At 34.5% G+C, this 18,749-nt stretch overlaps 2 protein-coding genes and 1 long non-coding RNA gene across 9 annotated transcripts; all 3 read right to left on the minus strand.

Annotated features, from left to right (window-relative positions):
- Positions 1–1,390: 1,390 nt before the first annotated feature.
- Positions 1,391–3,005, minus strand: LOC116125415 (AT-hook motif nuclear-localized protein 26-like). Its single transcript, XM_031411151.1, has one exon. The coding sequence runs from the start codon at positions 2,638–2,640 to the stop codon at positions 1,726–1,728; it is 915 nt and encodes a 304-aa protein (XP_031267011.1). The 5' UTR covers positions 2,641–3,005; the 3' UTR covers positions 1,391–1,725.
- Positions 3,006–3,071: 66 nt separating this feature from the next.
- LOC116125414 (AT-hook motif nuclear-localized protein 26-like) lies at positions 3,072–4,708 on the minus strand. The gene has a single exon (XM_031411150.1). It carries the CDS (start codon positions 4,280–4,282, stop codon positions 3,368–3,370), a length of 915 nt encoding a protein of 304 aa, XP_031267010.1. The 5' UTR covers positions 4,283–4,708; the 3' UTR covers positions 3,072–3,367.
- An 11,195-nt stretch (positions 4,709–15,903) lies between these two features.
- Positions 15,904–18,749, minus strand: LOC116125416. Of its 7 annotated transcripts, XR_004127331.1 has the most exons (4): positions 18,312–18,749; positions 17,763–17,912; positions 17,460–17,651; positions 15,904–16,635 (listed from the first exon to the last, which is right to left on the minus strand). It is a non-coding gene; the product is annotated as an uncharacterized LOC116125416 (long non-coding RNA). The 7 variants fall into 7 exon arrangements; XR_004127333.1 differs by having other exon boundaries at positions 15,904–17,651; positions 18,317–18,749; XR_004127334.1 differs by having other exon boundaries at positions 15,904–17,651; positions 17,763–18,008; positions 18,317–18,749.

Raw genomic sequence — 18,749 nt, forward strand, 5'->3', positions numbered from 1 at the left:
TTAAGTAGCAAACTGAAAAATGAGTATTTTCAAGATGTTATATACACAAAACAATGGATATTACAACGTATTGAATTTGTTGATGGAGTGGTTCTCAGTTTAAGCATCTTGGCAGCAAACTTGGTATAGCTACAACAAGGAAGTCGTGATGGTCAAGTGTTCTCTTAGTCATATATATCGCTTCAATGAAAAACTCGTTAAGGTAAAGATTGTTGAAATATTAGTTATATTAGGAATAGAATATCACATGTATTAGTTATGTGAGAGAATGATGTGTTTAAATATCATGGGTTTAAAATTGATAAATGTCACTTCCAAAAGTTATATCAAATAATGAGGGTGACCAATCACATATACACTATAACAATCTAACAACTTCACGATGTATAGAAATTCAATTTATAACACCTTCCTTCCCTCATGTACAGTCAAGGTTTAATGCACTCTTTGCAAACACATGACTATTAGTCTTAAGTTAGCAACAAAGAAGAGGTTGGTGACAAAAGCCTTTTTACAGAAATTAATAAGTGAAAGACAAAAAAAAGTGGGGGGGGGGGGGTGGGGGGGAGGTGGTGTTAATTACTCAATAAGATTAACAAAAGGCGAGATTAGAAGTGATGGGTGTATAGGAGTATGATGAAAGAAGAATAGATAAGGCTGTTAAGGTGTAGGTAGCTTTTAGAAAGAAGAAAGAAGTGTCAAATGCAAGGAATCTGATGTAATGGGTTTTCGGCTTGAGGTATGAAGTTTGAACAACTGCCCAATCCCCATTCTCTGGATCTACCAGAGACAGAGAGAGAAAGAGAGCCCACACATTGTCCCGGCTGTTGCCTTTAAGGTTTGCCTCGAAAAGGAGCTTGTTCAGAGCAGTGCACGTGTCAACTAGTACCCAAATATTTTCATGTCTCCATATCTAAGAAACCCTATAACTATCGAAGAAAAATACATATGATAACTATTTAACCCCATACCTCTGTGTTCCTTACTCACTTGCCACCTTCTACTTATAGCTTTAATTCACATCCTTTGACCTTATCACCTTATACACACAAACAACTCATATAATTGTACTACCTGTACTCTAGTTAAACATATATATATATGCCATAATATATCTCCTCTCTTTTTTGCCTTGAAGTTGCAAAAATCCATAGAGAGATTGAAGTGAGTTAATGTGTTTGACTCAAGAAATGAACTCCATTTATTTCCTTGATTCCTGAAAATCAAAGTGGGGTGTGTGCTTCATATATATATATATATATATATATATGTGTGTGTTTTTTTTTCCAGTTATGATGATGAATTAGGGGATCTTCCTAGCTAGGCCAAATCTCGAGGGCAAGTTTTGCATTTATGTAGAAATGAAAATTTCAAAATAATTGGGATTTATTTGTGGCTAAGGCCGACAACTGAATTTTGTGAGAAAAGTTATCGATATTCGTTCTTTAGTAGGCAACAGTTATTTCCATAAAATCAAACTCACTGAGAATCCATGAATTTACATAGTCCTTCAATGCAACATGCAAGCATATAATTACCTAATCATCAAATCTGAAACAAATACTAAAGGAGAAAATTAAGAAACCTGAGAAATGCTCAACAAACCAAATTCTCTAGCTACAAATTCCGCGACTTCTTGTAAATTGCTGAAGGTGAGATCGATCGATGGTGTGTAACTAAATGATTCAATTGATTCACGTATTACCCTTCAATGAAATCTGTCAGCTAGTATGGAGGGCGACCAGTAGCCCAGTAAGCTTCCGTTGGTAACTGAATAGAATTGAGGAGATTAGGCGGTAATCCATGAAATAAAGGCGCATTTTGCTCACCCATAACTTGTTGCTGTGGCTGCTGCTGCTGTGAAACTCCTCCAGGTGACCCAATAGAACCCCCTTGCATTGGTACCTGAGGGTCTTCTTCTTCTAAAGGAAGCCTCTCATAAGCAGCATTACTAAAAGATGCAGCCATAATCACCACCGGACCGGAACTAATAAGCGTCCCAACAACACTTCCACCAACCACTTGGCCTTGACCACCGGCTAAATATATGGTTAACCCTGAAGCGGCAGGTGGTGCTGGTGGTGGCAAGAATGAACCAGCTAGTGATAATATCTCAAACCGACCGTGTAAAGATACAATTGCACCAGGTGAAGCTGGTTGCCGAAGAGTTACATTCGTTACAGTGCCGGTGCCACTCAGTATGCAAACCCCTCTTTGTCTTCGCCTAGCAAATGTAGCAACACTCTCAACAATGTCACAGCCATCTGCTATTTCCATAACATGGGTGCGTAGAGCGTTGGCGCTATCACGAGTGATGATGATGGGCGGTTTGGGCTTGTTCTTTGATCCAGCGGGTCGGCCTCGTGGTCTCCTTGTCATCTCTCCTTCACCCGAAGCTTGGATGAGTTCTTTGCCATCGCTACTGTTTGTGTTGTTGTTACTGTTGTTGTTGTTCTCATCGCGATCTAATTTGATACCCCTGTTTATGCCGCCGCTGCTGCCACTTTGTTCGTCTTCTGAGTTCTGTTGCTGTTGGTGGTGAAATTGATGTTGTTGCTGCTGTTGGTGGTGGTGAAGTTGAAAATCTCTAGTGTGGAAAGGAGGAGGAAGAGAATGTCCATGCGCTGTAACCGGATCCATGCCTTATAATTTGCTATGTATATAATTCTTTAACCACTACGTCAGAGATCTTACTTCCTCTCACAAAAACGTAAACAGAAGTGAGAAATTAAGGACCGAGAAAGGGAAGTAGGAAGGCGTAAAGGTTGAGCTAATTGTAAAAGACGAAGGATAGTGGAAGGAAAAAGGCTAGAGAAAAAAAAATAATAATAATAAGAAAATTGAAACCACTCTCCTTTATTCTTACTCCCTTGGTTGAATGAATTGTTTAATGGAGAGTAGTACAACTTGGGTTCAGCAGAAAGGAGAGAGATGAGTGGAAATTGTTGTCACCCACCAAATTCAGAGCTGAAAATTAAAGTCTTAGTGGAGGTTCCGATGGTGTTTAGGTTGAGAGTTTNATTGGGATTTATTTGTGGCTAAGGCCGACAACTGAATTTTGTGAGAAAAGTTATCGATATTCGTTCTTTAGTAGGCAACAGTTATTTCCATAAAATCAAACTCACTGAGAATCCATGAATTTACATAGTCCTTCAATGCAACATGCAAGCATATAATTACCTAATCATCAAATCTGAAACAAATACTAAAGGAGAAAATTAAGAAACCTGAGAAATGCTCAACAAACCAAATTCTCTAGCTACAAATTCCGCGACTTCTTGTAAATTGCTGAAGGTGAGATCGATCGATGGTGTGTAACTAAATGATTCAATTGATTCACGTATTACCCTTCAATGAAATCTGTCAGCTAGTATGGAGGGCGACCAGTAGCCCAGTAAGCTTCCGTTGGTAACTGAATAGAATTGAGGAGATTAGGCGGTAATCCATGAAATAAAGGCGCATTTTGCTCACCCATAACTTGTTGCTGTGGCTGCTGCTGCTGTGAAACTCCTCCAGGTGACCCAATAGAACCCCCTTGCATTGGTACCTGAGGGTCTTCTTCTTCTAAAGGAAGCCTCTCATAAGCAGCATTACTAAAAGATGCAGCCATAATCACCACCGGACCGGAACTAATAAGCGTCCCAACAACACTTCCACCAACCACTTGGCCTTGACCACCGGCTAAATATATGGTTAACCCTGAAGCGGCAGGTGGTGCTGGTGGTGGCAAGAATGAACCAGCTAGTGATAATATCTCAAACCGACCGTGTAAAGATACAATTGCACCAGGTGAAGCTGGTTGCCGAAGAGTTACATTCGTTACAGTGCCGGTGCCACTCAGTATGCAAACCCCTCTTTGTCTTCGCCTAGCAAATGTAGCAACACTCTCAACAATGTCACAGCCATCTGCTATTTCCATAACATGGGTGCGTAGAGCGTTGGCGCTATCACGAGTGATGATGATGGGCGGTTTGGGCTTGTTCTTTGATCCAGCGGGTCGGCCTCGTGGTCTCCTTGTCATCTCTCCTTCACCCGAAGCTTGGATGAGTTCTTTGCCATCGCTACTGTTTGTGTTGTTGTTACTGTTGTTGTTGTTCTCATCGCGATCTAATTTGATACCCCTGTTTATGCCGCCGCTGCTGCCACTTTGTTCGTCTTCTGAGTTCTGTTGCTGTTGGTGGTGAAATTGATGTTGTTGCTGCTGTTGGTGGTGGTGAAGTTGAAAATCTCTAGTGTGGAAAGGAGGAGGAAGAGAATGTCCATGCGCTGTAACCGGATCCATGCCTTATAATTTGCTATGTATATAATTCTTTAACCACTACGTCAGAGATCTTACTTCCTCTCACAAAAACGTAAACAGAAGTGAGAAATTAAGGACCGAGAAAGGGAAGTAGGAAGGCGTAAAGGTTGAGCTAATTGTAAAAGACGAAGGATAGTGGAAGGAAAAAGGCTAGAGAAAAAAAAATAATAATAATAAGAAAATTGAAACCACTCTCCTTTATTCTTACTCCCTTGGTTGAATGAATTGTTTAATGGAGAGTAGTACAACTTGGGTTCAGCAGAAAGGAGAGAGATGAGTGGAAATTGTTGTCACCCACCAAATTCAGAGCTGAAAATTAAAGTCTTAGTGGAGGTTCCGATGGTGTTTAGGTTGAGAGTTTGGGAGAAAAGAAAGAGGTGTTGGGTTAGGGTTAGATGGAGAGGAGAGAATAGATTGAATTTGGGTAATAAGTGCGTACGCTTATGGGCGGTGGATGGTTCCCAAAACTTTCACTCTTTTGTCCGCTCCAACACTCTCTTTCTCTTATTATTTTAATTTTCTTCAACTCAACTTGCTCCTTATCTCCAATCTTAGCCCTCTTTAACCTTTTCCTAATTTCTTCCTCTCCATTTGATTATAATTCTTGCCTTTTGTTATTTTTGTCTTACGTATCTATCATTCCCATGCATCCCTTCTCTTCTTCCATCATTTCCTTGTTATTTTCTTTTATAATGTCTATAGAGAATGTAAAGGTAGCTTGTTTTCATAGAGGAGCAACTTCATCAGGGTAATTTAAATGAAGGAAAAGAGTAGGTGGCGCATTAAAATGGGGCTCTCAAGATGGAGATGTCCGCTTCAATTTTCCATGACCCACATGCACCCTAGCTTTGCAAATTCTATCTCTCTTTCAATGTTAATGTTTGGGTCCACTATACGACACGTGTTTCTTCCCCCATTCCCGTCGGGTCTATTTCATTTAGTTTCCCTTTGAGAACTCGTAGTTGTAATTATTGAGTTTTGAGACTTCTAGGGCACAACATAGGAGAAGAAAAAGAAAGATATAATTTATCTAAGCTACCTAATAACTATTTTACTATGCATTATTCGATCATGAAACTGCCAAAATTATAACCAACCAGAATGTAATAATTAACTCAAGGATTCCATGATTAGTAATGTTGAGCTAGCAAATAGTTTGTGAAACTTTTAGAAAATGGGTTAGTAAGTTCAATTTGGACCCAAGATTTTATGTGAAAGGACAACCCAGGATCCCTACGAACCCATGCATGCTTAAGTACTTATCCAGTTAATCCATAATTACAATTATATTAAACACGTATATATGCAACATCGTAATCAAAATCCAAAACTGAAGACAAAGTAGAATAGCTTATTAAATAAAAGATGAAGTATGAATATATGTCCATATTTATCCAGAGAGAATCCATCAACTGAAACATGTACTTAAACTTGAACATAAAATGTAGTTAAACTTCTTAAAGTTGACTAGTAGTGGTATGAAATGAGCGCATGCATAAACCTCCTGCAGAGAGAAGTAGAGGGGGGATGGGTATGAGAGTAAAGACGCGTGGATAGCGCTGACAAAACTCAGAAAGAGAAAGAGGGGTTAGCAGGAGCACGAGCGCCGGAGAGTTTGCTGCAACTCTTAAGAAAGAAAGACACTCGCATGACTTGCGGACTCTAACCCATATGCATCAAAAGATGCTCTCTGTCGGCTTTCTCTCTCTCTCTAACCCAACTCTCTTATTCTTCACTTCTCATATTCATTCTTACTCTTAACTATAATATATATTATTGCTTCTTTGTTAGTTCAACAGCTCTCCCAAATTATATGTTTGACAGCCCAATTGTGTTGCTCCATGTGGAACCAACGCATCCATGCATCCGTCTTTTCTTTACTTTTGCCTTCTACATAACATAAACCATTACACTTACCTAATTCCTTCTCAAAAATCTAGAAGATGAAAAACATACATAACCGGCTGTTTGGACTATGTTTTTGCACCTCTGATTCTCGTTTAAATTCTGCAAAGTAGTCACCCTAAGACTAATCAAATATTAGTAATGAAATTCACACTTTTTTTTCTTTTTTTTTTTCTGTTATTTTATATGTTTCTATCAAAATAATAACAGATATTGATATATGAGTTGTTCCCAAGTTGATTGATTAGATAATTTATGCAAAAAGACAAAACGACATTATCTTATAAAAGTTGAATAATTAAAATAGCTATTCAATCATAAATCAGAATATAATAAGACTAGAGACTATCAGTCTTTAGATGAAAATTAATTTTAGAAATATGATAGATTGTTAATTTGTCTCTTCATAACTACTTTAATACCATGATCATTTTGATTATTAATAAAATTATATGCCAATCAATCATACAAAAATAAAAAATAAAAAATGGCGATAATCCCTTGGATTGTCATCCTTAATTCTTGGGCAAATTTGTTGACAGTTGAGGAGGAAACGCAATAAGTTCAAAGTTATTCTCTCCACCATATATATACACTAGTTTATTCATTCTAGATTTGTCCCTTTGCAAAGCTTAAAATCTGGTTCATTGAGAATCCATATTACATGGGATTTCAAGTTGCTAAAGATAATCCCCCAATATCTTTAAAATTAATGATCAAAGGTCCAATTTAGAAGTGGATAAGATTGAGCATGATATGCATTGCAGGCTGCAGCCAAATATAAACGGATGGATCTTCCCCATCCTTGTTGATTTGTTGTCATTCAAGTTGACTTTTTTTCTTTTTTTTTTTTGGGATTAACTTACAATCTAAGAGATAAAAATATGCACAGTCAGTTTCTTCTACATTGAATTTATTTGAAAAATTAGGGCAAGGCGCTAAAAGTCTTGAAGACAATTTTTTTATATTGAATCATAAGTACAACAACTTCATTAACAAAAATGAAAATTATGGTTTATGTCCTTTTCTTCTTTGGCTAATAAAGGGTTGTGGTCGATCTGACTTGGCTGAGAGAATCTGAAATTGAGGACCCTTTTAGATGACTAACAGCCTGTTCAACATCGTGCCCACTTCTTTCATCTTTTTGGTTGGATCCGGCCGGCCTTTGAACACTTGTAATTAGTTTAATTTTGATTAATAAAGACAAATAATAATAATTAATGAAAGAGAATAGGGATCTGTGATTGGAGTTTACAACGAAACCATGTTCAAGGCCAGTCAATGGAGCACCCACCAGTTCACCCTCCTTTTAATTGACCTTCATTCATGTCTTGTTGTGCAAGCTCATTACCCAATATTTTTTATTTTGACCTAAGTTTTTATACATGGCGGCCAATCAAAATTAGTTTGTCAAGATGATTTAAAAACTGAGATAACCGTGCATTTTAACTATGAAATAGTCAAAATCCTAAATTTAAGGCAATAATTAAGCTCTTTACTGACTATTCATTGGGCTCTTAAACCTTTTTAAAAACAATCTAATCTTAAACTATACCCTGAAATTGAATTTGAATAAAAAGAACCAATAAGTATTCATTAAATTACTTATTTAAGGACTTGATATTCTCAATATAAGTAAAGAGGATCTTCAGTATTTATTATTATTGATTAAGTTTATAGTCAAAACTTCAAGAATGGATAGGTTTGTCTCTTTCGTCTCAAGCATTCTTTCCTTGCTGCATTTGATCACGGGCTTGAGAGAGAAGTTATTGAAGATAATGGTGATGGAAATTAAGAAATTAAGAAATTAAATGAAAGCTACTTTAATTAATTGGTGACAAAGTTAAGTATATTTTATGTTATGTATCTTCATCAAGTCCATATTGATATGATTAAACAAATCCCATCTCCTAATAAAGAATAAATATATATGAACNGACTTTGGACTATGTTTTTGCACCTCTGATTCTCGTTTAAATTCTGCAAAGTAGTCACCCTAAGACTAATCAAATATAGTAAAACTTTTTTATAGTCATAATGGTGTGACTAACTAATTTTATTACTATGAAGAAGTTATAACTTAATAGAGGTGTAGTTAAAAAAATTTTTTTATTTCATAATTCATATTTTAGTAATATAATATTAGGATTTAAATTCATGTTTTAATAATATTACGGTTTCAATTCACCCTTCTATTGCCTACTTTTGAAACGGATAGAAGATCGTGTTTTGAAACCAACAAAGATAACTGTCCTTGATTAAATTGTAAATGTAGTTGCTGCATGATAACTTATGTGAAGTCACAGACAATTGCCAATTGTTTTAAGCATTACAAAATTAGGACCCCCGATGTCGATAATTGCAAGTTACAAATGAAGTGGATGAGGAGAATCAAAGAGTCATTGTAGAATTGAGTAATCAGATTCGACAACTTCACTATACTAATCAAATGAATATTAATGTCAACCTTAATCATCCAAATGAGTAACAAGTCATGTACGCTTTTACAAAAGAAGAAATCATTTCTACAATTAAACAAGAAGAGAAATGAAATAATTATGAGGTTGATAGTACGGAAATACTAAAAGTTTCATGTCAAGAAGCTCTAAATATGCTTGAGAAGCTAGAAATGTTTTGGCTTTAATAAGAAAATGTTCATGCTAGTGAGTAATATACCCACAAGTTAAAAGATATAATAACAACTCTAAAACATAAATTATTGTCTCAAACAACTTCAGATAAATATTTTATTTTATCTTCAACTTTTAATGTAACATACCATATTTTTTTTTGCAATATACAGATAATTATTACTATAGGGAGGTAACTTTTCTTAAGACGGGAATTAGAAAAATTATAACTTATTACAATGTAGAATTTATTTTTATTTATAACTATCCCAAATTGAGAATATAATTTTTTATGATTATGTAGAGTTTATTCCTATATAGAGTATAATTATATAGAGGTTTTATTGTATTAGTAATGAAATTCACACTTTTTTTTTCTGTTATTTTATATATTTCTATCAAAATAATAACAGATATTGATATATGAGTTGTTCCCAAGTTGATTGGTTAGATAATTTATGCAAAATGACAAAACGACATTATCTTATAAAAGTTGAATAATTAAAATAGCTATTCAATCATAAATTAGAATATAATAAGACTAGAGACTATCAGTCTTTAGATGAAAATTAATTTTAGAAATATGATAGATTGTTAATTTGTCTCTTCATAACTACTTTAATACCATGATCATTTTGATTATTAATAAAATTATATGCCAATCAATCATACAAAAATAAAAAATAAAAAATGGCGATAATCCCTTGGATTGTCATCCTTAATTCTTGGGCAAATTTGTTGACAGTTGAGGAGAAAACGCAAATAAGTTCAAAGTTATTCTCTCCACCATATATATACATTAGTTTATTCATTCTAGATTTGTCCCTTTGCAAAGCTTAAAATCTGGTTCATTGAGAATCCATATTACAGGGGATTTCAAGTTGCTAAAGATAATCCCCCAATATCTTTAAAATTAATGATCAAAGGTCCAATTTAGAAGTGGATAAGATTGAGCATGATATGCATTGCAGGCTGCAGCCAAATATAAACGGATGGATCTTCCCCATCCTTGTTGATTTGTTGTCATTCAAGTTGACTTTTTTTCTTTTTTTTTTTTGGGATTAACTTACAATCTAAGAGATAAAAATATGCACAGTCAGTTTCTCCTACATTGAATTTATTTGAAAAATTAGGGCAAGGCGCTAAAAGTCTTGAAGACAATTTTTTTATATTGAATCATAAGTACAACAACTTCATTAACAAAAATGAAAATTATGGTCTATGTCCTTTTCTTCTTTGGCAAATAAAGGGTTGTGTTCGATCTGACTTGGCTGAGAGAATCTGAAATTGAGGACCCTTTTAGACGACTAACAGCCTGTTCAACATCGTGCCCACTTCTTTCATCTTTTTGGTTGGATCCGGCCGGCCTTCGAACACTTGTAATTAGTTTAATTTTGATTAATAAAGACAAATAATAATAATTAATGAAAGAGAATATGGATCTATGATTGGAGTTTACAACGAAACCATGTTCAAGGCCAGTCAATGGAGCACCCACCGGTTCACCCTCCTTTTAATTGACCTTCATTCATATCTTGTTGTGCAAGCTCATTAACCAACATTTTTTATTTTGACCTAAGTTTTTATACATGACGGCCAATCAAAATTAGTTTGTCAAGATGATTTAAAAACTGAGATAATCCTGCATTTTAACTATGAAATAGTCAAAATCCTAAATTTAAGGCAATAATTAAGCTCTTAACTGACTATTCATTGGGCTCTTAAACCTTTTTAAAAACAATCTAATCTTAAACTATACCCTGAAATTGAATTTGAATAAGAAGAACCAATAAATATTCATTAAATTACTTATTTAAGGACTTGATATTCTCAATATAAGTAAAGAGCACCTTCAATATTTATTATTATTGATTAAGTTTATAGTCAAAACTTCAAGAATGGATAGGTTTGTCTCTTTCGTCTCAAGCATTCTTTCCTTGCTGCATTTGATCACGGGCTTGAGAGAGAAGTTATTGACGATAATGGTGATGGAAATTAAAAAATTAAATGAAAGCTACTTTAATTAATTGGTGACAAAGTTAAGTATAGTTTATGTTATGTATCTTAATCAAGTCCATATTGATATGATTAAACAAATCCCATCTCCTAATAAAGAATAAATATATATGAACAAGTCCATGGAGGAAAAGAAAATAAGTCCCATGTGAAAGGCACCCACCTCGAATCTGGCACTGTTGCATGTTTCTGCTTTCTTATAAGTCCTCCCTTGCTGTTTCATCCCATCTTTATTTGCTTATATATTCTCCACGCAGCCCTTTCACATGTTCATTAATTAAATTGTGGTCCTGATTATATTAGACTGAATTTTTCTCTAATTAAATAAATCACAACTTGAACTTGATGAGGTTCCCACGTGATGGATCCCAATCTATGAGGAATCTTGCCTTACCTACTTAATTAATTTTCCAACCATTGCACTCTTCATATGCCTCCCGGCCTTGCATTATCAAACTTGGAAATTTTTGGTCAACTTCCAATACAATCCAAATACAATTAAGTTTACACACTACAAGGAATTCACTCTCATCTTCATTTATAGCCAATCTTTTATAATATTTATGATCATCTGGGTTTCAAGTGGCTGGAGCATATTAATCTTATATTAGGATGAATAATTATTTTAATTTCCTTACAACAAATATAGGGAGAATACGTTTCTATTTGTTGAAATTGAATAATGGATAACGTTAATTGCATGCATCCCAACAGATTTGTGTGCCAAAAGTGAAACTTGATTTACAACATAGAATTCAGTTCTTAATTAGTCTTCCCAAATGTAAGGATAAAGCAATTCCCATTTGGACAAATAATCGATGCCACAAGAAGCAACTTGGAAATTGGAGCTTTAATTTATGATACAACTAAACTATCACATTAAAAGATTTTAAAACTAAATATATAAATAATTTCACATCATGTCCAATAATAATTAAACTAATACTTGACCCTTTCTTTTGTTCGGTTAAATTATGCCTAGATAGAAATTGTATTCATCAGCGTACGGCAGCACTAATTATATTCAAGTTTTTGAGACAATAAGCACATAGCTCTTGACTATATAATTATAGTTTAAGCCTACTTACAACTTTTAGTACTGTTCTATATTGATAATATACAAGCAGCCTAAAAAAGCATAGCCGCTAAGAAAAAGAAACAAGGGGTAGAATATTAATCTAAATATCTTATCTTAGCTGTTTGTGCTTGAAGCAGTTAAGAACAAATCTCTTCTTCGATGTGTCGTGTATATGTTGGGATTATGTTTTGTTGTATTTAAAATATAACAAGCACAATCACATGTAATTAAAAGCTTATGCGATCGATATATTTCTGTAGAATCTCATAAGGTGTGGCTTTTCAGATGGAGCTAATATTATCTAACATGAAAAAGATTTATAAAATTATGGATGCAGTCATAATATCTCACACTTATTAATAATTTAACAACATATATGCTGAGGTTTTTTCCCTTTTCATTTTTTCTGATTTCCTGTTTCATTTAAGACGAGTAGATAATATATACTAACTAATTGTCTATATTGGCCTTCGTTCATAAATTGGGCTTTCCAGACTCTGCTTCATTCATGAATTGGGTTATGACATGTAGAACAAACATCAAAATAAAGACTTTGGGGACGTCACTTCGTACAAAATGCCAACCATGGCATAATTTCTGACAATTTCATAACACATTTAGCAACAGAATGTGGTTATGACAAAAAATAATAGTAGTACTAAATGGTCATAATGAAGTAATCATCCAAGTTCACAAGTTACCACAAACATAACCATATTTATCACTTTTCATTCAGCCAAATTCATGTAAAATTGGGAACAATTTACAGAGTAATCATCGTTATTGCTTTAACGAAATAATGATTCCTTATGACTTGAACTTGAGCCTTTAGAATCAGACTGTCATCATCTACAAACCTGTCAGAACTTTTGATAGCTCCATAAACTTTCTACAACCCTGGTCATGCTCTCTCCCAAAACTGATGTGAAGTATCTGCAAAATTTGCATTTACTCAATATAGTAGCCAAAGCTATTTTCAGCTAGCCAACAAACCAAAATATGTTCAATTGGGTTTTCTAGTTAAAGGGAGAGTGATGGGGCTGGCTACAGAGAGAGAAAAGGAGAAGATGAAGAGACAAGGGTATTTTTGATATTTCAATATATATTTTCATATTATTTTACACTTAAACTCCAAAAAAAAAAAAGAAAAAAGTATTATAGTCTCTTACCCTATTTTAAACACCAAAACGCTAATTAAACAAGACCTATAACTAAACTGCAAAGGACAAGAACCCCATTCCCTGAGCCCGATCTCAACCCCCTAGGGGATTCCCCAAGCCCGATCACAACCTTCTGGGGGATTACCCGATCCCAAGACGTGGATATCAGGGAATCCTTGTCCCTAGTCTGTAGAGTTGAGGTGAGCCCCATCCCCGTCCCCACTTCGTATGCGGGGATTTCGTAGGGAGAACTCCCATGCGGGGATTTCCCCCACAAAATCCCGGCTCTTTTTTTTTTACTTACCATCTTTAATTAATTTATTTACAAATTATCTTAACTTTTTAATTTGTTTATTAGTTTATATTTTTATTAAGGTGATTTTTTAACTTAGAAATGGTTTATTTGAAATTAACTATCACAATCAAATAAAACCCTCCTTATCACTCGGAGTAAGACTTATTAGATATAATCAATAATTAATTATAAATTATTATTTAAATGAAATGTCACAAATTAATTATAATATGTAGTAAGACTTGTTAGATATAATCCATGATTAATGAATGGTAGTTATGTGTATTAAATTAGATGTTAGAGAAGATTATTGTCTAGTTTAAGGATTTTAGAATTAGTAAATATAGTTATTGTTTCTTGTTATATGATACAATTTATCACGTCTCTCTGTCTTTATAATACAATGTATGAATTCTTTGAATATCACATAAAATTCCTCTTCCTTATTCTAATTAATTGGTAATTTTAATTTACAACGATTTTAAATATTGATTTAGGTAATTAATTTGTTCTTGTATAAAGTTGATCTTCTTTCTTCTAACTAATTTGTTTAGTTTGCTTCATTGATTGATTTTAAACTAGTCAAACGAATATAAGATTAACAAGATTTATACCTGACTAAAAATTTTTCGAGCTATTATATTAAACCTATTACAGTGGCATCTAATTAAAATGAGAACATAAAATTATAAATTGCTTCTTATTTTCTAATTTTGTGGATGATTATTGAATATTAATAAGATTGCATACAAAAGATCTAATATTTAATTTTTTTAATGAAATGATATTGTGTTATTTTTATGTATATATATATTTGTGTGTGTGTGTGTGTGTGTGTGTGTGTGTGTGTGTTTGGGGCAGGCCCGACCTACCCCCATCCCTAGGGCTGGAGAATTTCCATGGTCCAAGCCTAGGCCCATTCCCCAATTGGTTCGTGGAATCCCTGTCCTGTTCGGGCCAAGGAGGTCACTCCGACGGGCAAGGCAAATGCCCATCCCTAACTGCATATGTGTCAAATAATAAAGTTTATTACATATTGAAAATGACTCACCTCTTCTTCTCCAACAGCCACTACAAGAAAAACTCTAATTCTTGATAGATATTAACTATCAAGAAGAGGGTTCCTTAACAGTTTTTAAACTGTCAAGAAAGGGTCTTGACAGTTTGAAAACCGTCAAGGATATAGCCTAATTTTAACCAAATCCTTGACAGTCTTAAAACTACCAAGAAATTTTTTTGTAGTTTATTTTCCTGGTTATTACCAATTAAATCAAGGAATAGTACAACAAAATTATTCATAATATTCCTCAACTAACAACAATTATCACAATTCAATAATAAATTTAGACATCCAACAATGTCTCAATTAATTTATTGAATGGTATATATATTACTGTTGCTCTTATTAAACAAAAATTGAACAACAATATAAGTTTTAAAATATTACAAAAACAACTATAAAAGATGGAAAGTAGATAAATTCAGTATATATACATGAATAAAAGACCCATGGCATTAGTGCATCAATAATTAAACGTTTGATACATAATCGGGTGACAAACTAGCGAACGAAAACAAAACTAAAATTCAAAGTTAGGTCTTTTGTATGCAGAACTGTGACCCCAACTGCCGAGCATGCACTTGCAAGTGATAGAATTGTTGTCACCTGCATTTTAAATATTGATAGCATACTAGTTAAGTTTCACACGAAAACAAAATGGATAATTTCAACCTATAAACACTAAATGAGATCAGATTTGTAGCTTTATAAAAGCAACATGGACTAGTATGTATTTTTCATGTTTGAAACATCATATATGATTGCAAAAATGTGATCAGAAATCGTTCCTTTGTGAAACAACAAAATCAGTATGAATATTTCCTTCTTAATGGGGAAGTATGATGATGGAAACCTTTGCTTGATTTAGACTGTCAAGTTAGACTAAAGATCATATACATATTAGATATCTTAGACCAAGATTGCCAGGGTATTACATTGACCAACCATATATCTCTGAGGAAAGAAAAATGGCCAAAAAACAATTATGAGCAAGTTAAATCTCACCTTAAAGCTCTCTATGTTAGTAAGTAGCGAAATTTCATTTCCTGGAGGAATGGAAATACATGCACAACCATGCGGGGATAAGAATACACGATAACAACAAAATGCTTAAGTACTTTTGTACAAATATAGTATCATTGCTTTTAAAATACTTATCCATTGTGAACTAAGATACTGTATATAATATGTAACTTCATAAATCCTCAGATTACATAGATGTAATCCAAGTCATGCAAATTAGTTTTATGAGTAATCATTGTTTGGTTGAAAACAACTTTAATTCCGCCGTAAGTGCACAGGTCACTATTGCAGTAAAGTGCATAAGGGTCGATCCCACAAAGAGTCGAGCTATCAATTAATCTAATATTGTACAAAAACAACAAAATCAAGTGAGATAATAAAATTACTCAACAACTTGATAAAATCCAAATTGACTAAAATTCAAGTAAGACTAACAAAAATACTAAAAATAACAACTAAGATAAAAATGAGATCTAAACAAATGATCAAACAATGAGAAATGGTCTAATGTATCCAACTTCACCATAATTATTATACTTTATGTTATTAATCTAACTGATGTTTCTCGATCCAAATCTTAGGGTCGATACTTACCAAGGTAAGGTCATGCCGTGGCCAACCGGATCAACCTAGTGTTTTAATCATCTAAACTAGCTAGTGGCGTGTAGCATAGTCTAAATAACAAAAACCCATTATGCACAAAAGTACCAAAAACGAACACAAACCAACTTAAACCTGTCGAGGGCATCTTACATACATAAATCAATCATTTACTAGAGCAACTTGCAAATATGGGTCGCCAAAAATAGGCTGGAAAATGCGGAGTTTTTTTTCTAAATATCATGATTTGCGCCACAACGCAGTTGAATGGCGTTGCAGCATAGCTCGAAGCGATTTTTCCTTCGACAAAAACCCTATCACGTTGTGGCGTGGATGAATTACGCCACGGCTAATTTGGATTTCGTCGACTTTGTGCTGCAGCGCAATTATTCTTTGCTGGGGTGCAATATGAGTTGCGTCGTCTTCACGCCGTGGCTCAGAAAGTGTGCTGCGACTCGGTTGTAGAACTTCACTTTTTCCGCTCGCCTTGATTTATCTGCACTTGACGAGTCTAGGATGTCCGAACACCAAACAAGCATGAATAATTCATCTTTTTGCATCTAAACACCTGAAAACACAACAAAACCCGTGATTCTGGAAGATAACAAAACAAATAAGGAAACTCATCCAAAATAATGCGTTAAATCTTGAATTCCTTACAATTTCACCTCCAAATCACCAAATAAATCTGCATTTTCACCACTCAACAATCATGTGTGACTCACGAATTAAAGGTACTCAACTTATGAGCCAACTCATTGAGTTATAATCATTACCAAGACAACACGATTCCCAATTAAAGGTCAATGGTATCCTTGTGATTTTCCTCACAATGTACTATTACAAATTAAGAAATACAAGTCATCCATACATGTGAACACTCAAAATATCACCCACAAGGCCCCATAAATGATGACAAAGAACCCAACTCCGGATATGGTCCTAGTGGCACAAATTTGATACCTTGTCCACTCACTTGCAACTTCCAACTAGAACCGACAATGTGTCTTCAGTTCAGTAAAAGATCTTATGCCCTCAATTCTACTTTTCTTGTTTAATCTTTGTTCTTCCACATGATACTTTAAAAAAATTAATTTCATTATAGAAAATTTCTATCCAACTTACTCTACTACTTTCAAACTTCAGTAAAAAGAAACATGTCATAAAATACTGAAAACAAACCAAAATCTTTCTCAGTATTTGTCAGAATGCACCCATTTTAGGTTTCATAAATTTGCATAATGCTGGAATCTCCTATAAGTCAAGAACTATCTCAGGATTTTAAACAAACAAGTCATAAACTAAATGAACTTTTCCTAAAAATCCCATTTCACAACAGACTAAATCATTGCAAAACATAATAATATAGGCAAACGGGTATCAAGAGAGTACCAGAAACAAAGTAATTATACTCAGGAGAAGCAAAGAGATAATAATCAGCCTTAAGAATCTTTTGATGAAACGCTTCCACAACATGAGGGTAAGTTCCATTAACTTCGAGATTAGTGTTGAGCATTGGCAATGGTGCAATGTCAATGTGCTCTATCTCTATGCCTTTCACGGAGTCCTTCACCAACTACATAACTTTAGTTTAAGAAACCCATGATTTGTTAGAAGAAACTCAACACAACACAACACAACTCATAAAGCTTATAAAGGATATGGAAAAGAGAGAGAGAGAGAGAGAGAGGATACCAGAGTGAATGAGGTCGCAGTTGAAGGAGGCTTTACGAAGAGACCCACAAAGAGCCGCCAGTTGTTGTGCTGTTACCACTGCCTCCATTTCTTTCTCTCCTTCTCTACTTGTCGAAGAGTAGTTGCAACTTGTCTGCTCAAGATTTATGGCTGTTCAAAATTGGTTAATGTTTCATGTTAGAAGTCTCTTGATGCCCCAAACTCGCATGTATCTCCTGAAGTTACGAACCCCTACCCTAATCCACCCTGGTCATGAAGGCAAATTAATATAAACCAGGTACCCAAAATTTCCCTACAATTATCTTTCACTCTTAATTAGTGCAGATAACTTGTAAAGCTTTCCTAATATAACTTTCTCTAGGTTTAATCCAAAGTCATTTACACATTCACACCCAAACACACATCAGCAACTAATTCACTGTTAATACTGAAACAAGATAAAGAAGCAAAGAAATGAAGCTAAACCCAAATGAAAACAAGGTGCAAGAACCGAACTTTCATTTAAAAAAACAATCAATTCTCACCAGTAAAACAAAATTACAGCAGTACCTAACTTTGAATGAAAAGAGCTTGAAGAATGACGAATTGGTGAGTGACTGAAGTCACGGACTCGAAGACCAGAGCTTGTCTTATAATCGGGTGAGAACGAAGAAGATCGGAGAAGGATTTTAAGGTGAGAACAAAAAATCGAAGAGAAAAGCTTAGCGAGATGTAGAGAATGAAAAGGGGAAAATAATTTAGGGTAGAGAGAATGAAAAATGGATGGAAAACTTTTGCTTTAATGAAAAATGGGTGGGAAACTTTTGCCTTAATGAAATATTAGGTAAGCAAATGTTTAGGGTAGTGATGGGCACGGGCCGGGGCGGCACGGAGACCACTCAAAAACCCGAGGAAATTCTCCGATCCTGGCTCGAAGCTCATTCGGAAAATCTCTGAAAAAAAACCCGTTCCCCAAATGAGGAATTTGGGGATTCCCCGTTTGGGTTT

This window comes from Pistacia vera, unplaced genomic scaffold (genome assembly GCF_008641045.1).
Source record: "Pistacia vera cultivar Batoury unplaced genomic scaffold, PisVer_v2 Contig164, whole genome shotgun sequence".
NCBI classification, from domain to species: Eukaryota; Viridiplantae; Streptophyta; class Magnoliopsida; order Sapindales; family Anacardiaceae; genus Pistacia; species Pistacia vera.

What these genes read in the sequence shown, in the direction of transcription:
- LOC116125415 (XM_031411151.1), bottom strand. Translation starts at nt 2,640, where the DNA reads ATGGATCCGGTTACAGCGCATGGACATTCTCTTCCTCCTCCTTTCCAC.
- LOC116125414 (XM_031411150.1), bottom strand. Translation starts at nt 4,282, where the DNA reads ATGGATCCGGTTACAGCGCATGGACATTCTCTTCCTCCTCCTTTCCAC.